The sequence below is a fragment of the Neoarius graeffei genome, chromosome 12 (assembly GCF_027579695.1).
Source record: "Neoarius graeffei isolate fNeoGra1 chromosome 12, fNeoGra1.pri, whole genome shotgun sequence".
Classification (NCBI taxonomy): Eukaryota; Metazoa; Chordata; class Actinopteri; order Siluriformes; family Ariidae; genus Neoarius; species Neoarius graeffei.
The window spans coordinates 8,156,372-8,179,710 of record NC_083580.1 but is presented as its reverse complement, the minus strand read 5'-3'; the positions used below and the strand labels follow the sequence as shown (position 1 = coordinate 8,179,710).

At 43.7% G+C, this 23,339-nt stretch overlaps 1 protein-coding gene across 7 annotated transcripts in view; it reads right to left on the bottom strand.

Moving 5' to 3' along the window:
- The window catches only part of brd3a (bromodomain containing 3a), a 43,972-nt gene extending 21,283 nt beyond the window's left edge, over positions 1–22,689 (bottom strand). Inside the window, exons 1-9 of one of the 7 annotated variants that reach the window (XM_060935456.1) lie at positions 21,601–21,689; positions 21,417–21,492; positions 15,751–16,118; positions 15,235–15,372; positions 7,383–7,515; positions 7,076–7,269; positions 6,575–6,946; positions 6,294–6,422; positions 5,994–6,200 (exon numbers count right to left, since the gene is read on the bottom strand). In XM_060935456.1, coding sequence (XP_060791439.1) covers positions 5,994–6,200; positions 6,294–6,422; positions 6,575–6,946; positions 7,076–7,269; positions 7,383–7,515; positions 15,235–15,372; positions 15,751–15,951 — 1,374 coding nt within the window. In that variant the 5' untranslated portion in view covers positions 15,952–16,118; positions 21,417–21,492; positions 21,601–21,689. Of the gene's footprint in view, positions 1–5,993; positions 6,201–6,293; positions 6,423–6,574; positions 6,947–7,075; positions 7,270–7,382; positions 7,516–15,234; positions 15,373–15,750; positions 16,119–21,224; positions 21,246–21,416; positions 21,493–21,600; positions 21,690–22,571 lie in introns of those variants that run through there. The other 6 variants (XM_060935454.1, XM_060935459.1, XM_060935458.1 and 3 more) reach the window with 6 other exon arrangements.
- Positions 22,690–23,339: the final 650 nt, after the last annotated feature.

Sequence of the window (23,339 nt, the reverse complement as noted above, 5' to 3'; positions counted from 1 at the left end):
TAATTCCAGTGTGTGTGTGTGTGTGTGTGTGTGTGTGTAATTAATGGTTATTCCATGAAATCGAGTCGTACATGAGCTGATAGCCAACGAGGCACAGAACACCGAGTTGGCTACAAGCCGTGTACGACGAGATTGAGTGGAATAACTGCTTTATTATATCCACATTAGGGTGCATCAGTTGCCCCCTGAAAATGAAAAGTTCCTCCGATCATGATGCATTTTTGTTTTTATGTTCCTTTTAGTAAGAAAACACACTGGGTGAAATATTTTGACAAAATTCAAAAGTTTAATGGTGGCACCAGGAGCTCAAAGTTATGGAAAAAGCTGCTATTTTATGACTTTTATGACAAAATTTCGATCACTTTTCATGAAACATTATGGCACCTTATAGACCCTTCCCACGTGACGTCACGACAAACGCGGTCGCCATTTTGGACATGTACTACCAGTAGTCTACCACAGCCAACAACGAGGAACGACGGCGAAGCATCGAAAGGAATATAGCCATCAAAGAAAGTTTTTACTTTCAGCAAGACTTCCATCATGCCATTACATTGTTGTGCACCTGGATGTAGTAACCATCAACACACAAGGCAAGATTTATCATTTTATCGGATCCCGACAGATGCTGACCGACGGAGAAGATGGATGGTCGGCCTGTGCGATGTCCCCTTAATTGGCATCGACGATGTTTACAGTGCAAACATCGTGATGGACGATCATATCGTGGGCGGGGGGGATTTTAATACCACATTATTATTATTAAAAGTATTTGATACTCATCCGAGGCTTTGGCACGTAAAGGAAAAAAAGCGCTAGGTGATGTGGAATATTTGGCCTTGATAACGGATATATGGTCCAGCTGCAACATGATGCCCTATATGTCAGCTACCGTACATTATGTGGACCGAGAGTGGGCAATGCAGTCCAAATGCTTGCAGACGAGTTTCATGCCAGAGACACATTCAGCGGACAATTTAGAAGACGCATTGCGCGAGACACTTGCCGAATGGAAAATAGAGGAGAAAAAGATCGCCTGTATAACAACGGACAACGGGGCGAATATTGTCATAGCCATCAGGCAATTGAAATGGCCGTGGTTAAGTTGTTTTGGGCACAATTTGAACCTGGCCATAACCAACTCGCTTGCGCAACAGAGGGCCAGTACAGACCGAGCGTTTGGAGTTTGCCAAGCAGTCAACACTGCGTTTGCGCACAGCTGGCTTCGGAGAAATGAGCTGCGCAAAGCGCAGGTGGAAATGAACCTCCCTGAGCACTCACTGATCACGGCAAGATATTAATCTGCTCTAACAATGAAAGACTAGTATTCAAATTATGAGAAGAAACTACACTTAAGCTATTACTCATTGTTTATTTACACCATATCAATTGAAGATGCGTTTCGGCCTTTATGCGCACTTGAACGCGCTCATTTTTCCAATTTATTAGTGTTTGAATTATTGCACCAGCTTTTAAAATCATGATTTAATATTGTTTTTTTTTTTACTGTCTTTACATTTGTCAGAATCACCTTCATTCTTCCATTTGGTTTGACATTATGGCTCAGAGTGGACCATTTTGTGTCTGAAAGTAGGCCTATTTACCAGATTAAAGTTATTTGACTTCTGCCGAAGTCTGCGCTTCACTGCCGTTTGATAAGATGCAATATTTCCCGACTGAAGTCGTTAATAGTGGCTATTTGTTTGAACATGATGACAAATTTTACATTAAAAGTATAGTGTAGGCTAAAAAATGAAGTCAAAATTTATTATTAGTAGCATACTGTATTTGTGTAACCACATGTTATGTTCACTAGCACGTCCCTGCACCATAGCCTACGTGAACAAGCGGTAATAGGATATTACTTTATAATGATTTATATAATTATGTATTTATATATAATTATATGTTATATAATATATTTATATATTAAACAAAACTAACTAACTAAACTAACAAAAAACTAACTTTTTAGGTTAAATAGGCCCAGATGATATATGCATGTTTATGACAGGAGGGGGCGTGGTATCACGATGGTGGCTCTCCATCGTGATGAATGACCACCATCGTCGATGGACGATGGCATCGTCTATCGGCACAGCCCTAATGGATGGTCTCTAAAATATTGGCAAAATGATGTTTATTGGCATAGCAATCGTGTGTAACGGGAAGCATTTGCATATCCGAAGTGTTGTGTTTACATCAAAGATAAAATAAACCGATATGACAACGACTGCTGCTGCCAGGTTGGGGACACAAACTAGTAGAAAGGAAGTGTGCCAACAGACTTCCTGTGTGGTCGATTCTGCTTTAAGGTAAGATGCATTTAATTATTCGTCTGCTGTGGGTTTGGAATCGGTAGCCTGACCGATTCGTTCATGTTTGTGGTGCCGTTTGTTTGTTGACGCGTGTTGAAATGGAAGATTGGTTGTTGACATGATTTCCAGTGATGCTTTGGTGCTGCTGTGGATCAGATGTGTTGAGTAGCCTGACTTTTTTTTTTCCTTGCGTGTGGTATCATTGTTGACGCGAGGTTGTTTTTTGAACATGCCAATGCGGACACGATTTCCCCTGATGAGTTATGACTTCAGACGCGATGCGTGTGTGGAGTCCGCGTGATATGTGCGTAAGATAGGCTTCTCATGTGTTTGGAGATCCGCGCTCTGAGACAAGCGCAAGCGCCCTCCCCCAAAGGGAAAAAAAGGGACCCCCCGAAAATATCGGCATAGTTCGAACACTGGGTTGGAGAAAGTAATGGCAAATAGCGAGTGCACAAACCATAGAAGGTAAACTGTACACAGCGCCAGGGCAGTGTGATGGTATGTCTACTTTTAGATTGTGTTAGCTTATCAATGAACACACTCGTCACTCGACGAGTTTCACATCTTTACGACGGATACTTAAATGTGTGTTAGGTATTATTGTTGCAGTCTAAGCAGTCATTGTAGCAGCTAGATGAGCGAGAACCGAAAGGGTCTGAGCCATAAACCGTCATTTCTTCATGTCCAAAATGGCGGGTGCGTTTACGAACGTCACAAGTGAAAAGGGTCTATAGAGTATACCAAATATCTTAGATACACATTTTTAGTACATATTCTAAATATATTATCAAGCACAGTTTGAGTTTTAGCTGTTCATTGAATCATTGTTCAACTACTTTTAACAATACAAATGTATTATGAATCACATTAATGCTTCTCAATCCCTTGCAAAGGTTCTTAACATGATCTCCGGGTCACAAGAAATCAATAAACGGAGTCCAACATTGTGATTCAAACCTTACGCGAAAACATAAAATAAGCGTTTTTTGGCAAAAAATGAACCTCATGGTGCCACCATTAGACTTTTGAATATGGTCAAAACATTTTACAGGATGTCTTTATTGGTGAAAAGGAACACCCGGACAAAAATGCATCAGATTTTATGAAAGTGCGGGCAACTGATGCACCCTAATCCACATTCACTGGATTTTGAGAGACAGAGCTTTTTTTTCCGCAAATTCGATAAAAAACAAGATTAACTGTGAGCTCCTGCTCACTTCCGTATCCCCCGCTCTCGCTTATATCAGAATGCAAGCAATCGAAGGAATAGGACACTTAATATGAATGTTGACTTCTTTGACAAATAATGAACCCTGAAACAAGTAAGTAAAGAGCAGGGTCTCTCCCCAGGGATTTCAAACAGCATCCTGGTAAACTGTCATTTCGCTTCTTGAAATGGTGTCAAAAGCCACGCTACAGGTTTCATAAATACATTCAGTTGGTAAACAGGAAGTCGATGTGCGACAGACCTGAAAACGGTATACACGGTATAGAACCCCAAGCCGAAGTTTGGTACCAAGTGGCTATGATTTGTGGTTGCTGAGAAAAAGGGTGTTACCCCCCCTTTTTCCTTCAGTAGCAATTTGTGAAAAATGCTCCAATAATAATTCTTGAAAAAAAAAATCCATCAATTAATTGGGGTTTTGTTGAGTAGTTTTTATTTCGTCCTCGGTTGGTTGAACAACACGCTTTGCCATTTTCTTCTTCTTCCTCTTTAGGGATTTTTACCGGTTGGCAAACCAACTTAAAAGGTGCATTACTGCCACCAACAGGGCTGGAGAGCAAAACGGGCGCAATTGGAGGAAATACACCCCAACTATATTCTTTTAAACAACTGATAGTGATTTATTTTTTTCGCGGTCCAAATCCTGCGCTCTGATTGGCTGGCGAGCAAGTCCATATCCTACGGTACAGACCCCGGTTATGGACCTCTGGCGACTCACTTGTTCACAACAACAAACATAGTAACAATTTTTGTCAACATTTATCTTTTTTTTTTAAATAAGATTTATTTATAAGATTATCAAAAATCTTATAAATTCTTGCCAGCATTTCTCAGGAGAATAGCATTAATTTTACAGCATGGATAGTAGGGCTGCACGATTATGGAAAAAATGATAATCACGATTATCTTGATCAAAACTGTAATCGCGATTATTAATCACGATTATTCTTGATGTTAGGGAAATCACTTAAATTTTATTTCACTATATTCAAACAAACAATATGAACAGCTTTCAGTGCAGAATGAAATTTAAAAGAGAAATTCTGATTTCCAAATGACAAATAAATGAAATTTATCCAAGAAATTACCAAAGGATGAAGGAACTGAAAACTCAATTGCAACAATTACATAGCATTATACTGAGGCCTACAAGTTTTTAGCTAGAAAGAGCAGCCTATCAACATGCTCTGGCTTTAAACATGAGCGAAGGCAGGTCACAACATAGCCTCCAGTGCTAAATAGTCTGTTGTTCCGACATAGTTAGCTTTTCTCTCTCACCTCAATCTGTTACCTACTCTCACGCTATCACCCCTTGAAGAAGAAACCGCTGCACTGAAGCTCTGTGCACTTGGCCAGTGTTGCCAGATGCTGCTGACGTTTTCCAGCCCAAAATATGTTCAAAACCCGCCAAAATGCACTTAAAACCACCCAATCTGGCAACACTGCACTTGGCTTGCTTGCTTATTTAGGCGGAGTAATGAAACCTTACATGCGTCGGTTTGCCCCCTAATGGTTTGGCGGAGTACTGGTCAAAAAGTGCTTGATCAGATATACAGCAGAGCTCGCATTTTAAATGGAAATAAATCGCGATTTTCATTTAATTTAATCGTGGCAGCCAAAATCGCGATTTTCATTTAAATTCGATTAATTGTGCAGCCCTAATGGATAGCGATAACGACAATGTTCACAGCGAAAGCGAGTTTTACTGCCCTGAGGAAGAAGAAATAAAAGAAAACATTTCAGGAGAAAGCTAAAAACCTGTAACTTGCTAACGCCGAGCAAAAACATGGCTGAATCCTGAATGACTCAATTTTGTATAAATAGGGGACTACACAGGCGGCAAAATGTAGTTTTTTCCTGCCATGGAAGTGCACTTGTATACCGAGGAGGAAGCAATTTGCATTACAGCCGTGAATGAGGATTCAAAATGGTGGCTCGGTTCGGTTTTCCCTTTCGGGCGCTCTCGTTTTCTGTTAGAATTTGGTAAAGAAAAAAATAAAATATATTATTTACCAGCTTAAGGTCGGTCCGTATGGTGAAATACCGTGACCTCGGCCCAGAGGGCCTCAGTCAGTACTTTCAAGACCTCGGTCACGGTATTTCATGATACCGACCTCCCAGCTGGTAAACATACATATACATATCTGGCTTGATGTGATCGGACATTTTGTTTCTCTCTACTCATGGTTTATGAGCTGATATCCTCGTAATAGAGTAGCCAATCAGAGTGCGTGACTGCTCATATCCAGTGAAAGTGGATAGAATAATGAACGATATATTACTTGACTTGATATTACTCCAACTCCAGTGAAAACATCATAAAACACAAGTCACTATTACTGGAACTACCACTTAATACATCGAAATTTAGATTCAACACCACATCATTTTGGACCCTGACCGGGCCTGTGAAGATTTAGATGTCGGGACCTTGTTGTGAAACCCACCTGTTCCGCACCCACCTGTTCCTGCAGCTCGGCGAGGCGCGTGGCTCTCTCCTCCTCAGAGTCGGAGCTGTCCGAGCTAGAGGAGTCGCCGCTGCTCTCACTGCTCGCCGTGCTTTTACTGACCACGCCCGCTCCAGCAGCAGCGCCCGCCACGTTCACCTCCGCCGGCTCGTCTGGCATCTTCGCGAACCGCATCTCGAACACGTCCTATTCAGACACGTATACGTCGCACATGAATGGGTTTGTTACTTCACTTCGTACTCTTGTTCCAATTACGATAAGAACGTGTCGAGCTCTGACCTGTAGTTTTCGTGCCATGGCGACGACCTCGTGATCGGGTGGGTTGTACTTATAACAATTTGAGAACATTAATCGCACGTCGGCGGCGAAGCTCTGTGCGTCAGGGTACTCCCGACTGTCCATCTTTTTCTGCAATAGATTTAAACACAAATGCGTTACAGCCTTATAAGGGCAACCAAACAAGGCTTAGATCTCATCTCAGCTCCGTTTTCAGGACCAGAAAAATGCTAACCCAAGCTTTGGATGGTTTCTTTAAACTATAAAGCATTGACACGACATACTTTGACTGTGCTTAAGTCCATGGGGTGTTTGATGATGTCGTGGTAGTCGTGCAGTTCGAGTGCTTCGGCGTCGACAGGCTTATAAAACGGCCAGGCGTACGCGGCGTGCTTCTTGGACAGCATTTCTTTCAGAATGGTGTCGCAGTATTTGAGGTGCTCGGTGAGCCGGCCTCGTTTGCCTGCGTGCTGACCCGCTTCTCCGTCGTCCAAGTCCTTCTTGGGCGGTTTGATGGGTCGCCCGGTGCTCTCTCTTCGCAGTGCCACTTTGGCCTGCTTGTTCTCGGAGAGAGGCGTGGGCGATTCGCTCCTGCTGGCTGTAATGGCAGAGGTAGTTGGTGTGGTCGTGTCTGCTTTCCTCTTCACCCCTTTCTTCTGGGAAAACAAAAATCGTGCACGCACACAGGGACGAGAGCACAAAGAGAGAGAGAGAGAGAGAGATGAGATACCATCACAGACACGTGGCTAAAAACTCACGTTTCATCTCTTAGTCTTGGCACTTACTTTGCCGAAAGGTTGCGAAGGAGGCATACCAGGCATGATGGGGGTGGTGGGTGTGCTCTGTACAGTGGGTGTGCTGGGCGTGACGGCAGGTATTGCAGGAGAGATGACTGGCGGCTGAGAGCCTGGTGAAGTGGCACCCGGGAACGCGGAGGTTGGCGAGCCAGAAGTCACGGTTCCCTCCTGCTGACCTGCAACTGAAACGATCCAAGAAACTCGTATTCAAGCTGAATCAAGTATGCACACCATCGATCCCACACAGCATTCAAAGTGATGTGTGTGTATATATATAAAATATATATATATACACCTGGGCCAGGTTTACGACCTTTGCCTTTAGGGGCAGGTGGAAGCAGCTCCACTTCTTCTTGAGGCATCAGAGCAACCTTCTGCAGGAAGATCTTCTCTAACGCTTGAGCCATTAAAACGATGTCATCCGTTGGCTAATCAATCAAAAACAGAGAGAGGAGGAAAAAAATATATATGAGAGCCATGCATCCAGGTTCTCATAAACCTAAAACAGATTTCACTCAAACTCATTCACACGTCCACTATGGGAACTCAGCCGGATTTAGTCCCTGATGTAATTTTCAAGACTGGGATCGTGCTGTGTGCTTCGAATGGTCAAATGCACAAACGACAGTAATAACTAGCAATGGGTCTGTCTCAGAAACTGGGTACTGTGGGGGTACCCCACTAAATATACTCAGTCAATAAACTATACGATTTTGAATGACGATGGTTTTAATTTGAAATAAAATGATGAAAGAAATACAGATAAAACTAAATCTTTGATGTGAATATTCAGAATTTGGCAAAAATTCTGCACATTTGCAGAAAAATGGCGGCTTGATCTGAGACATGATAAACGGTTGACTACATTGCATTCCTTTAAAAAGGTTGTCGTGCACTGAAAAGTCTACAGTTATCACTAATTGTATTTTAAGTTGTAACTTTATACACCTAAGGATTGGTGCGCTCACAGAATAATCATAACCGTAATAAAACATCACGCAAAATATTTCATCACCGTTGTAACTCCGTTTTCCGCAGACCCAAAACCAATACGATCGTGTGTTTTGATCTAAACGGAAAGCCTCAGGGTCGAGGTCACTACCTCACCAAAAGTAAGAACTTAAATTCACTACGCCGTATAAAAATTTAGTTATAAATCGGCGATTCTGTTTTTTAAAACGAAAGCTGAAAGTTAGGTATAGAATATGTTTCTTACAGAATATGTTACGATGGTAGCTGGTCTTGTATGAATTTCTGAGCTATAAAATGAGTTGTGGTCTATTTTTTACCGTAGCGTGTTATTTGTGTGCGGGGAAGGACACGCGTTAACAATTTGCATGTGTAGAATGGAATTTTCCACTCCAGCAGTTAGAAGCTGATCGTGCTTCCATTTGCGGTCTTTCTGTTACGTGGGTGATCTGTTCGGACGTTATCACTGAAAAGGTGAGTTTTGACAGTTTTATTTTGTTTTAGTCTTGCAGTATAAGGCAGTAGAATGTTTCTTTTTCATCTTACTTTCATATTTCGTAGTGTTTGCGTATTTTTGGCCAATATTTTGCAACCATGGTCAATTTACAGTAGATCGAACTTTTGATAGAATCTACGGCCAGTCATTTTGCCCCGCCACCGCCTCGCGCTCCGTCCGGTGCGGTAGCGATGTCCCGTTGCTCGCGCGCCGCAGCAGAGACCCGCGCGACCTTCAGCCGGTACAGTCGCTGTTCTTTTACCACCGCCGTTATTCTCATCTTTCCATTGTGTCCTATTTCGCCGTATCAAATACCCAAACTGTATCATATTATTCATATTTAAGTGAATCATCAATTCAGTCATCATAACTTGGCATTTTTAACCCAAGCAATCAAAAAGAGGAAATTTATTCAATATTTTCACTCATCTGTGAAGGAGGGGCTTTAATTCTTGATGGAGTTATTTTATATGTAAATCAATTTTATAAAAGGTTTGAATTGTAATCAAAAAAAATTTCCACAGTGGAAGCCAGATAAAGCAAGATACTATCTTTATTCTTATTAAACATGACAAAAGAAACATTGAGTGTTAGGTAAATGCAAAAAATAAAAAATAGCAAAATTAGAAAATTTATTTTTTGACCATAATGTCCCAAATAAGAGACCAGTTTCTGAGACGGACCCAAATCTAGTTTAACTTTATCAGTATAATTCTCATTAGGATCTTCGTGCTTATTATTAATTTGTTTATTGCTACACAGCCTTCCCCCCCTTTATTATACTATTGCTGTTTCATTTACACTTTTTATTCATCAATTAGGTAATCATACTGTTTAATTCCTTCACTTTGTTTTATAACTTTTCCTCTAGGAGTATCACAGTATTACTTCAGTCCTGGGTATGACTAAGGCCGAATCCCATTTCACCCCTTGGACCAACCCCTTAGCCCTTCCCCTCCATTTTGCGCGTTCACATGAAGGGGTAGGGGTATCCCAATCCCAGTTAACGCGGAGGGGTAGGGGAAGGGGTAGGGCTTCTGTACCCCTCCAAACGGAGATTTTCCTGGAGCTGACTCCGAACGAAGGGGTTTGAGTGATTTCCCACAATGCCATGCGGATTTCAGCGAGATTTCATGCGGATTTCAGAAAGATGGCGGTTCCCGCGGCGAAAGATTGTCATAAATGTATTTTCTCCATTATTTACGTGTTTTAAGTTGTTATCCAGAGGAAACACGCCGCTTGATTCGCTTTCGAGCTGAGAATGAGCAGCGATTTCTGAAATCCAAGCTGGTGCTAAAAAGCTTTGGGAGTGAGTATTGTTTTCGGTTGCTTGACTGCGTACGTTTTGTTCTGTTATTCTCGCTTTTATTGTTTACATGAGTGTTCTGACACCTCATTCTGTCGGATGTGGTGCATGAAGCGCCAAAGATATCCCATTCAGTGGTGTTAGATAACAAATCACACCCTGCCAGCAGAGATTTCTGGTTCTGCCTCTGGCTCTGACTGTAGCGGCTGGTCGCAGCCAATGACGCATTTGGTCGCGTTTTGCTAACGTAAACGCTGACGGAGGTACGCGATGACGTATGCGATCGTTGAAGGGCTATCCCAATACGTAAGGGTTGAATTTCAAGCCCTATCCCTTGTAGCTCAGTTTCAAGGGGAAGGGCCAAGGGGAAGGGGGAGGGGAAGGAGGAGGGGGAGGGGTAGAAATTAGAATTGGGCCTAAGTTGCAACCAGTGGTGAGTCTCAGGTCCAGGAGGACTCGAGTATTGGGGAAAGTGGAGTTACTGCTTAAATCACCATTGCTCTTTGGGCCGCTCTGACCCGGAGTGCTAGCACCTGCCTGGGTTCCAGCTATAGGTGAAATAGTACATCACCAATAAGGTGCTGGCAGCAGGGTGCTTTTCGGTGCAATGTGGCAGATGAACCCAACAGGGTCAATGGTGCACCACCAGATGGCATGTGGAAGAGCCAGTCAAATAGCATCACTCGGCAAGTCAATCGTCACTGCGGGGCAACTTCCATACCCGTCAGGTCTGGGGCACTTTTGTGCACCACCTGACATCGGGTCTGGAGGTCCAAAGAAACAACATGATGGGGGCACGACATTGTTTGTCTTACTGTACTGCGCAAAGTGCTTCGTTTGGAGAGGAGTATGGACCCTTTTCACGTGACGTCACGACAAACGCGGCCGCCATTTTGGACATGTACTACCAGTAGTCTACCACAGCCAACAACGAGGAACGACGGCGAAGCATCGAAAGGAATATAGCCATCAAAGAAAGTTTTTACTTTCAGCAAGACTTCCATCATGCCATTATATTGTTGTGCACCTGGATGTAGTAACCATCAACACACAAGTCAAGATTTATCATTTTATCGGATCCCGACAGATGCTGACCGACGGAGAAGATGGATGGTCTCTAAAATATTGGCAAAATGATGTTTATTGACATAGCAATCGTGTGTAACGGGAAGCATTTGCATATCCGAAGTGTTGTGTTTACATCAAAGATAAAATAAACCGATATGACAACGACTGCTGCTGCCAGGTTGGGGACACAAACTAGTAGAAAGGAAGTGTGCCAACAGTGCCAACGGACTTCCTTTGTGGTCGATTCTGCTTTAAGGTAAGATGCATTTAATTATTCGTCTGCTGTGGGTTTGGAATCGGTAGCCTGACCGATTCGTTCATGTTTGTGGTGCCGTTTGTTTGTTGACGCGTGTTGAAATGGAAGATTGGTTGTTGACATGATTTCCAGTGATGCTTTGGTGCTGCTGTGGATCAGATGTGTTGAGTAGCCTGACTGTTTTTTTTTCTTGCGTGTGGTATCATAGTTGACGCGAGGTTGTTTTTTGAACATGCCAATGCGGACACGATTTCCCCTGATGAGTTATGACTTCAGACGCGATGCGTACGTGGAGTCCGCGTGATATGTGCGTAAGATAGGCTTCTCATGTGTTTGGAGATCCGCGCTCTGAGACAAGCGCAAGCGCCCCCCCCCCAAAGGGAAAAAAAAGGGACCCCCTGAAAATATCGGCATAGTTCGAACACTGGGTTGGAGAAAGTAATGGCAAATAGCGAGTGCACAAACCATAGAAGGTAAACTGTACACAGCGCCAGGGCAGTGTGATGGTATGTCTACTTTTAGATTGTGTTAGCTTATCAATGAACACACTCGTCACTCGACGAGTTTCACGTCTTTACGACGGATACTTAAATGTGTGTTAGGTATTATTGTTGCAGTCGAAGCAGTCATTGTAGCAGCGAGATGAGCGAGAACCGAAAGGGTCTGTGCCATAAACCGTTATTTCTTCAGGTCCAAAATGGCGGTTGCGCTTACGAAGGTCACGTGAGTGAAAAGGGTCTATAGTACGCGAGAGCTCACGAGGAAAGACATTACACGGTGGCTCGGCCAGGCCGTTCGTGTCATCCTGGTTACCCATCTGCATTTCTGCACGTCCTAATGAAGCAGTCATCATCGCTAACGATGGACCGCTGATGAGTATTGCTCAAATTTTAAATCTGACTTATTTTTTACACATCTCCAATATTTAGTGAAGGGTTTTTTTGTGCATCTCCATCCATTCATCTTCTACCGCTTATCTGGATCGCGGGGGTAGCAGCCTAAGCAGAGCAGCCCAGACTTGCCTCTTCCCGGCCACCTCCACCAGCTTTTCCAGGGGAATACCGAGGCGCTCCCAGGCCAGCCGAGATGTGTAATCTCTCCAGCGTGTCCTGGGTCTGCCCCGGGGTCTCCTCCCGGTGCGGCATGCCCAGAAAACCTCCCTTGGGAGGCGTCCAGGGGGCATCCTAACAAGGTGCCTGAACCACCTCAACTGACTCCTTTCGATGTGGAGGAGCAGCGGTTCTACTCCGAATCTCTCCCGAATAACCAAGCTTCTCACCCTGTCTCTAACAGAGATCCCAGCCACCCTGCAGAGAAAACTCATTTCTACCGCTTGTATCCGCGATCTCATTCTTTCGGTCACTACCCACAGCTCGTGACCATAGGCGAGAGTGGGAACGTAGATGGACCAGTATAATTAAAAGGTTTGCCTTTTGGCTCAGCTCTCTCTTTACCACGACAGACCGGTTTAGCGTCTGCATCACTGCTGACGCTGCCCCGATCCGTCTGTCCAACTCCCGCTCCCCCTTACCCTCACTCAAACAAAACCCACGATATACTTCAACTCCTGCACTTGAAACTGGACACCCTCCGCCCCTTGGCTGCGCCTAGAAATTCTGTCCATAAAAGTTATACCTCAAGATAGGAAATTCTCTTATCTTTTATATTTAGTATTAAAAGGTGAACAATTATTTTTTTCATGGTCCAAATCCTGCACTCTGATTGGCTGGCGAGCGGGTCCGTATCCTACGGTACACAGCCCAGTTGCGGACCTCTGGCGACTTGCTCGTTCACAACAACAAATAGTAGCATTTTTTGTTAACATTTATCTTTTTTTTTAAGATTTATTTATAAAATCAAAAATCTTATAAATTTTTGCCACCATTTCTCAGGAGAACAGCATTAATTTTACAGCATGGATAGCGATAACGACAGTCTTCACAGCGAAAGCGAGTTTTACTACCCTGAGGAAGAAGAAATAAAAGAAAACATTTCAGGAGAAAGCTAAAAACCTCTAACTTGCTAACACCGAGCAAAAACATGGCTGAATCCTGAATGACTCATCTCATTATCTCTAGCCGCTTTATCCTGTTCTACAGGGTCGCAGGCGAGCTGGAGCCTATCCCAGCTGACTACGGGCGAAAGGCGGGATACACCCTGGACAAGTCGCCAGGTCATCACAGGGCTGACACATAGACACAGACAACCATTCACACTCACATTCACACCTACGGTCAATTTAGAGTCACCAGTTAACCTAACCTGCATGTCTTTGGACTGTGGGGGAAACCGGAGCACCCGGAGGAAACCCACGCGGACACGGGGAGAACATGCAAACTCCGCACAGAAAGGCCCTCGCCGGCCACGGGGCTCGAACCCGGACCTTCTTGCTGTGAGGCGACAGCGCTAACCACTACACCACCGTGCCACCCCTGAATGACTCAATTTTGTATAAATAGGCGACTACATACGCAGCAAAATGTAGTTTTTTTCCTGCCATGGAAGTGCACTTGTATACTGAGGAGGAAGCAATTTGCATTACAGCCGTGAATGAGGATTCAAAACGGCGGCTCAGCTGGGTTAGGTTTTCCCTTTTGGGCGCTCTCGTTTTCTGTTAGAATTTGGCAAAGAAAAAAATAAATATATTATTATTTACCAGCTTAAAGGTCCCATGGCATGAAATTTTCACTTTCTGAGGTTTTTTAACGTTAAAATGAGTTCCTCTGACCTTCTTAAGTCACCCCAGTGGCTAGAAATGTCAATGTGTAAACCAAACTATGCCCACCCTTTGTCAACATTTGAGAATGGCACGTCAAAATGGCGCGTTGATAGGCTCTTCCCTTTACTACGTCAGCAAAGGAGATGATCCCCACACCCCCCCTCTGGATTCCCACCCACTGTATGGATTGCCCACCCAGCTCAAAAGTTGCCACCATAGATACGTCACTTCAATTTTGTAGTGAGGAGACCATAGAGGACACAACAACATGGCACCACCTAAGCGAGCGAAACATGGAAATTGCACTGTACATGGATGTGACAACACAGAAAGGAGTCTGTTTTTACTGCCGACGGGAGAGCCCCTGAAGACGCAGTGGCTTAATTTTATTTACTCCAATAATACGCCGTCGAGTCTACCTAAGACGGTGTATGTTCGTCGGAAGCATTTTCCTGATGAATGTTTCCACAACTTGGGACAGTACAGGGCAGGTTTTGCACATCAACTGTCACTGAAGCCTGGGTCCGTACCAAGCATCCCTGCCGCATCAGCCACAAACACCGAACAAGTAAGTGTATAACTGTTAAGTCGTTTTGCCGTGTTTTAAAATCGGTGCCACGTTAGCCTTGCAATGGCTACATTAGCTGTGCAGCTAACCGCTTCCTGCAGTTAGCCAGGTACTCTAAGCTACAAAACCAAAAAGCATGCAGCATGTTGCTTGACCTGCCATTGCTACTGTTCACACACAGGTAGCATGCCCGCAGCTTGGTCAAGCCCCTCCCCCCATGGCCCGCCCCCACCTCCATGCTTCTCATTAGCAAAACGACGCACTGGGAAAAGCGCCGAAATGGGGCTTTCTCCAAGGAGGCTATATCTACGTGCCGAGGGTTCATTTCGAAAAAGGCTGCGGATATAACATCCGGAAACCTCCACGAGCCCGTTTAAAGCATCAACAAACCACCATGCCATGGGTCCTTCCAGGTCTTGAATACTTTCAAGACCTCGGTCACGGTATTTCAAGATACGGACCTCCCAGCTGGTAAATAACACATGTATTTAGTATTTTTAACATTAGTAGAGTATGTATACATCAGGTGAAGAGCCGTATTTATGGAAACTCTGATAAATCATTATTATTATGTAAACTATACAGAATGACTCGCTTTCTGAAAGCTTGCAACATTACCAACAACAACGCAAGTTTTTTTTTAAACACATTTCCAGTAACATGTGCCATGTCTTTTTTTCAAATCCCAGTTTACTAGAGACACACCCACTGCCTTGAGTGCACCATTACACACTTAACATGACGTGTTGACTTTCCACCGCTCACCTTGTTGTATATGTAACAGTTGGTAAACATTGTATTGAAGTCTTGCATACATTCGCTGGCGCTCCAGTAGTACACGTTCTCCAGCCTTTTCTTGATGGTACCCATGTCCATCGGATTCTTTATTATCTTATGATAGTCCTAATAGAAAAGGAAAAGAAAAATAAATCAATAAAAGCAACACAAACCAGGCTTCGTGTGTGAACTGAAAGCACGGAGCAAAACGCCATCAATATAGAGTACGTTACAATCAACAGCTGTTTAAAAAAAAATTATCATCAACTCTAGTGACCTCGCATGACGAGTGGAAGTAAACAAGTCAGAAAGTGTAACCAGAGATCAGTCACATGACCATGTTTCAAAATGCACTTTGATAAGTATCCTCGTTATCGTTAGAGCTTTTATAGCTCCTTGTTACTCGGTGTATTTTTATACACTGAAGATATGATCATATTTGCCATATTTGGCAGGCAAGCAGCGCCCCACCCCACCCCACCTCACCCCGCGAGCTCCACTCACTGGCAATCCGAGCTTGACGGCATCAACAGGCTGGTAGAAAGGCCAGGCGAACTGATGCCTCCACAGAGTCTTGACCACGACATTCTGCATGTACTGCAGCTGATTGGTCTTGCGCCCGGGCTTAGTGGCATTCGTCACCTCGGGAGGTGGAGGGTTGACGATTTGAGGAGGTTCTGGAGTTGGTGACGTGACATCCGACATTTCGGTTCGGCGGCAGAGCTGCTGCTGCTGCTTTCGTCGGCGTGCCGGCTCTGCACAAATCTGATGCTACTGCACAGGTTTCGACAGACGCTCTCTATGGGTTTGGCGCTTGGTTTCACTCATCCGAGGAAGACGACATCCCATTGCAGGACCTGACCTTGTAACCTCTGGCAAAACAAGGAACCAAAACGGCATAGGTTATGTGGTTAAACATTCAAAGGAAGTAATAAAAATCCTCTCGCAAATTACTTCAACATAATATATATAAGCGCTAGGGCTGTAACGATACACCCAACTCACGATTCGATTCGTATCGCGATTTTTCACCCACGATTCGATACGCCCACGATTTTTTTTTAAATGTTTTTTTAAAGTAGTAAATTTGACTTATTAACATTTACTTACATTAACTATTTAATAACAAATAATTCAGACCACTGCAGAGAATGAGTAATATGTATGCAAAAATGAACAAATGTATATCCAAAGACTGTTTTATTTCTCAAAATAATACTGTTGAGCCGGAAGCTCTGTTTTTTTTCCGTTCTGAAAAAATCATTTTTCCAAATCGTGTAAATCCGTTAAGATTTTTTTTGGGGGGGTGGCTCTCTCACTGTCTCACTCTCATAGGGCCAATGATTTTCTGTGATCGCGGAAAACAGATGGAAATTACGGAATTTTTATGGTGAAACATTGCTCGCGTGTCAAAATGTAACTGCCGCAGAAGGCTTCCGCCCAAGCAGACACGCCTTCAGTGTTGCCAGATATTGCTAACGTTTTCCACCCCAAAATATGTTCAAAACCAGCCAAAAAGCACCTAAACCTGCCCAATCTGGCAACACTGCATGCCTTTCCGGTCAAGTGATTGTGATTGGCTTGTGGCACACCTAGCCAGCCAATGAGCTGCTTGTTTACAGATTCGCTCCCCGCGTCGCAACCAGAATGGCGACCGCTTAAAAGAAACGAATGCTCTGCCAGTGGCGAGTGTGGACGTTGCGTGACTCGCAGAAGATTGTCGCAGGTCGGCGAAAAAACGACTTACTAATAGATATAAAAAAATAAAAGTAATTTAAGTAAGTTTAAAATGTAATTTAAATAAAAAGTAAAGTATTCATAAATTGAAGTTTGGAAGCGCCTCTGTTTTTGGGCTGAGGAGAAGTTTGAAAGGGTGTACCGCGATTCTGCCTTCTTGTATCGCGATACGGATCGTGGCTCTGCGTATCGCGATTTCGATACGCATATCGTTACATCCCTAATAAGCGCTTCATCTGTAACATGTCTAATGTGAAAGACACATAAGGGGTGTTCACACGGCAACTTTTACTCCGGTGTAGCACCGGGGCTGCCCCGGTAGAGCGTTCACACGGTACAAAGTTATACCGGTGTAGCCCCTGAAAGCTGCTTAAACCGGTGCAAATCTAACCCTGCTCGGGAGGTGGTTTAAGAAATTTACTCCGGAGTAAATGCTAGTTTGCGGGGCAGCACCGATATAAAATGGGACGTCTGAACGCTACAGGGGTAGACTCGCTACGCGTGACGAGAGTTGATTATATACGGGCATTGCATAACTTGCATCCTGGTATTTTGCGCTTCCAAAATGGCGAATATCAACAACAACAGAACTGCGTGTCTTCCAGTGTTGCCAGATTTGGCAGTTTTAAGTGCATTTTGACGGATTTGAACATATTTTGGGATGGAAAACGTCAGCAATATCTGGCAACACTGGTGTCTTCATCCACGTTGTTTTCCCGGCGCTTGGTGATGCCATGACAACCGGGAAAAAGAAGTACATTTTCACGCATGCGCATATTTCATTTCCGCATTATTACTATCGGAAATGATAGTAATAATGATAGGAAATGATAGTAATAAAAGGAAATATCAAAACTTTATTACTATCAAAGGAAATGATAGTAATAAAGTTTTTGCTACTATAACACGGTCGCAGAAACTGCCGTGTGACCGCAAGTGGGGCTGCACCGGTGCTAACACGCTTCTCTCTAGTAAGCAGGGTTGTGACGTGTGAACGCTGCGCAAAATTTACACCGGTGTAAGATATATCGCAACAAAATACATCGGTGCAGCATCGATGCAAATATGTGCCGTGTGAACACCCTAATAGTGTAGATTACTTTTAAACTTTCTTCGCTGATATCTGATTCTGATCAGATTACTGCTTCGAAAACAAGTTTCCCAAAGACTTCATATCTCATCTCATTATCTCTAGCCACTTTATCCTGTTCTACAAGGTCGCAGGCAAGCCGGAGCCTATCCCAGCTGACTACGGGCGAAAGGCGGGGTACACCCTGGACAAGTCGCCAGGTCATCACAGGGCTGACACATAGACACAGACAACCATTCACACTCACATTCACACCTACGCTCAATTTAGAGTCACCAGTTAACCTAACCTGCATGTCTTTGGACTGTGGGGGAAACCGGAGCACCCGGAGGAAACCCACGGGGAGAACATGCAAACTCCACACAGAAAGGCCCTCGCCGGCCACGGGGCTCGAACCCGGACCTTCTTGCTGTGAGGCGACAGCGCTAACCACTACACCACCGTGCCGCCCTAAGACTTCATATATTTAAATAAAAAAAAAAGTGCCAGACAGTGAAGTACTCTCTTTAAGTACATGACAAGACAAGCTGTCAAAGTTAATCAATCAATCAACGATAGGCTATTGCGATGTGTACAAATGCTAAGTGGCATTACTGCTTCCACCCTGAAGTTGATAACATTCCTAGAGCATTTGATTTCTCTTGTATATAGATCAGCAATTCAACAACGAACATGGCTTTGCACATCGTGCGAGGCAAGCGTGTTCCTGTCGTCACTTATGCAATACCACGAGCGTTATAAGCAATAACTCTGCCCTGAAGGTTTTCCTGTCATGGAAAACTTGCTGACTACTTTTACAACTGGTACAAGGCTAAAAATAACAAAAGCAGCAATCAGACAACTTCCCACACCCCGGATAAAAACAAACATCACCTGTGTAGGAAATCACAGACGTGTATTTATGCCTTATCGGGATGGGGATTCAGTTTACAAGTGGCCCTGGGCTAACTTTATTGTACAGGTGCTTGAGTAACACTTCACACAGGACGCTCTGCTTAATCTTAAACCCTTTTTGACTGGGGTTAAATTAACACGGGGTGAATTCTGGGATGGATAGATAGACAGACAATACTTTACTGATCCCAAGCCGTGAAATTACGTTACAGCAGCAAGAGAACCAGACATGTGAAAAGAGACACACTGTACAACATAAAATAGAATTTTAAAAAACTTAAAAAGTCCCAAGGACAAGCCGACTATACAATATACGGATAAAATTGTAACCAGGGTTCTCCAGAAAATCTCAAGTAGCTGGATTTTAAAAAAGTAGGTGGTGACTCTGGAATTTGCAAAAGGTGCCAAAGGCGTGCTTATGCGAGAGACGGGTCTTGGGGCATTGCCCCGCCCCCTGAGAAAAATTTTAAATTGACATGGCTTCTGTAAAATACTTGAAAAATACACCTGAAATTTCCCTCCAGATGTGTGCGCGCGCACACGCGCTTGGCTTTCTCAGTTACCCTCTGTAGTACGCTGCCTGGCTCTGAAACATAACTACATGCGCTACACCGTGGTCACGTGGTCCGGCTCAGCCAATCAGAGCGCGAGAATCTATCAACAAACACAGCGTCGCTTTGGGTCATGCTAAACTCAAATCGAAGACAATTTCATGGTGAAATAATTTGATTTGCAGCAAATTATGGGCAGCGGAGACGATATAAAATGCTTGAACGTTTAAAAGCAAGGGTTTTTTTTCCTGGGATTGAGTCGCCGGCACAGACCGTGCATGTTGGCGGAGAAAACCTGCCAGTCGCTGGACATCTCTGTAACGATAAAAAGTATACATCGACAGGCTTTCGTCTAAACGGGGGAACAGGGGCGCTGCGCCCTCTTACTCTCGGCGTGCGCCCCCTTACCGACTCCGTGAAAACATCCCAGCAACACTACGTGACAATGTGTCTGATCATCAAATACGTTATAATTGCTCCAAAAATATTCCAATCATAGTAGATACACCGCCAGACGGTGCAAAAACAATCCAAATTGGCATTTTTCAGACTGAGGCGCCATGTTGTTTACTTGTCACGGCTGCTCTCGTGAGATCTGACATGGGTTACATACAAGGTCAGCTGACTTGTAGAGCGAGATTTCTCGAGACTGAATGACCTTTCACCCACCGGCGCGGGAGCTTTTGACAGAAGTAGTTTGCGAGTTGTTTTTGTTGACACTTGGGCATTTAAAGATGTCATCCCGCGGCACGAAGCGGAAGAAAGACTGTCCGGGGCAGAAGAAGATTACTTCTTTCTTTTTCAATGTTGACAGAATTTGTTACAATTTCCCTCTCAGATAGCCTCAGAATGTCCCATTGGAGCATTTTTCAAAGGCTTTGCACGGCCGGGGGGACAACCGGCACCATCCCCCCCCACTTCGCTCCCTCGCCATGGTGAGCACCCTCATACTAAATTTTTCTAGAAAAAACCCTGCATCGATATATGTGCTTTGCACCCATGAATGTGCATTAAAGTGCAAATTCTGGACCAATTTCGTTTTTTATATATATATATATATATATATATATATATATATATATATATATATATATATGAAAGTATGTCCCTTTACACACTCATCCAGAAGGGTAATTTTACACAAGGCCATCCGTCTACAGCAGAAAAAAATAAAACAACAAAACGCGTCTGGAAAAATCCCAAGAGAATCTGGAGCCAGAATCGTGACGTTACCTGCGGAAACGCCAGCAAGCTGCGCGAGCTTTGCACGGTTTCAGTGCACGGCCTGTGTAGACCAAGCGCTCCCGTTTCTCTCTCATTGTCCGGTCTTTTGGAAAACGATGAGTACTAATCCCATCAAGATTGGTGTTGCTACACCCTCCTACGATACATCTGTTAACCATTTTAAACCAGCGCTGACGTAAGATTCAGAAGGAGGCGTCCCGCACGTGACGTCACGAAAATCAGTATCTCATCTCATCATCTCTAGCCGCTTTATCCTGTTCTACAGGGTCGCAGGCAAGCCGGAGCCTATCCCAGCTGACTACGGGCGACCCTGTAGAACAGGATAAAGCGGCTTGAGATAATGAGATGACAAGAGAAAAGAAGTGCAATAGTGGTGGTATTTGGAATGAATGGAAGATAAATAAAAGAAAAACTCAAGGTTCTTCGGGAATTTCCTAATCTGCAGGTCCTTCGCGACTTACTTTATTACCGTCTAGGAAAAACGGTGACCACGTCTGCGTTTTCCTCAATCCTCCTCTAAGAAAATTTCTCAGACCGAATTACTCACTCCTTTGGTAGTAATTTTAATCGCTGTCCAGACAGACGAGAGATTTTCATCTAATCTGAATATGGTTACGGTCAATTTGGATGGAAATAAAACCGCAAAAGAGCACCTGTTAAAAAGGAAAATGACGCCAAGACTCCATGAAAATGGAACTCCGTTGAAATCAGGTGTCCTGTATATAGTTCCTGTGTGTAAAGCAATCAACAACATATTAAAACGAGCGCATTGATATAAAACTGTGATTTGAATTCAAGCCGGAACTACTACCAGGGCGGAAGTGTGAGCAAACTGACCAATCAGAAAAGAGAATTCAGCAGCGCAGGGTATAAAAGGACTGCAGTCAGTGAGGCGATGTGCAGACTTGAAGCCTGTGAGTAGAGGAAAAGTTCTCCTCCCGCGTAAACCTCAGGCTAACACACTGACCTGTTAGCTCCATTTCTCTCACAACCCTGCTTTAATTAGATATCAATTCTATCTATACACACAAAAAACGCACCAAAGCGAGAGACATAACCCAGAAAGAAGTTGACAAAAAAAGCAGACTGAGCTCAAACTTCATCTCATATATCTTAGCATTAGCTAGCTACCTCAGCTCACTACAACACAGAAATAAGTTAAATTAAATGACCCAATAACGAAAAGATTTTTAACAATTAAAAATATAAATACATATTTACCGCACAAAATAAAACAGTAACATGTCTAGAATGGAGGGAAAGACTACATTAGCATATTAGCATGCTTGCTAGCCTAGCCTCTGTAGGTACGTTTATTATTGTAACCCAAATATTAACATTTAATTTTTTTAAAAATATATCCACCGGATTTAATTTCCATGTCTATCAAATGAAGCTAAACGTAACAGAAAGCAAGCGCCAGACACTAGCTTTAGCGTCGTAGCTAAAGCTTGTTATTAGCAAACATCCATCAAAACATGGCGGGCGGGTTTTTAGCTGCTTTAGCATTAGCATGCTAGCAAATGTAGTCCATTGCGATGTCGGGCGAAGCAGAATTAAAATACAAACTATTTCACCCAATATCCGCGTCATAAAACGTAGGCTTTAATAAAACTGTACATTAAGATGTTAAAATAAAGTTTAAATGTGGTTAATGCTATCACTCGGTCTGATAATATTGTCGCGAGTCACAGACGGAGCTTTGTGTTGAAAACAATGCTAGTCGCTGTGGCGCGCTAACTCGTATCTAACCCCAAGTACAGATTTATCCGTCAGCCTGTCTGTACGATCACATCACCGCAGAATACCTGCATGCAAAGCGTGATATAAACAGAAGAACACGTCGCTCCGGTACTTTTCTCGCGGATCCAGGTGGACTACAGCTCGGGACTAGATGCGGGGGTCGCTCCACTAGGCAGCACACAGATGAGATACAAGAAGCGCATGCGCCTTGGCGCGGTTTTTTTTCCCACCCACATTCCGAGCAACCAATATTCTTGCGCTGAGGTTGCTAGTAGCTTAGATTCCACCAATCCGATAGCGCGAGTATGAAATTCTCGCCAATCCGAGAACGAAGGCGGGACTTGCGGAAATACAGGTGCGAAAACTAACACAGGTCGCGAGCGCTCGTTTCATTCGATCATCTTTTTCATTATTTATCATGCAACATATATAATAATATATATAAAATATAGGGCATTATTTTTAAACGTGATTCAGCTGTAATTTCCTGTTTTATCCTAATTACATATTAATAATAATAATAATAACAATTATAATTAATATTAATAATAGTATTAATAATATATTAAATAAATAATTTTATTATTATTAAAAATATAATCTTTTTGTACTACATATGGGGCGGCACGGTGGTGTAGTGGTTAGCGCTGTCGCCTCACAGCAAGAAGGTCCGGGTTCGAGCCCCGTGGCCGGCGAGGGCCTTTCTGTGCGGAGTTTGCATGTTCTCCCCGTGTCCGCGTGGGTTTCCTCCGGGTGCTCCGGTTTCCCCTACAGTCCAAAGACATGCAGGTTAGGTTAACTGGTGACTCTAATGCCGCTTTTCCACTACAAAC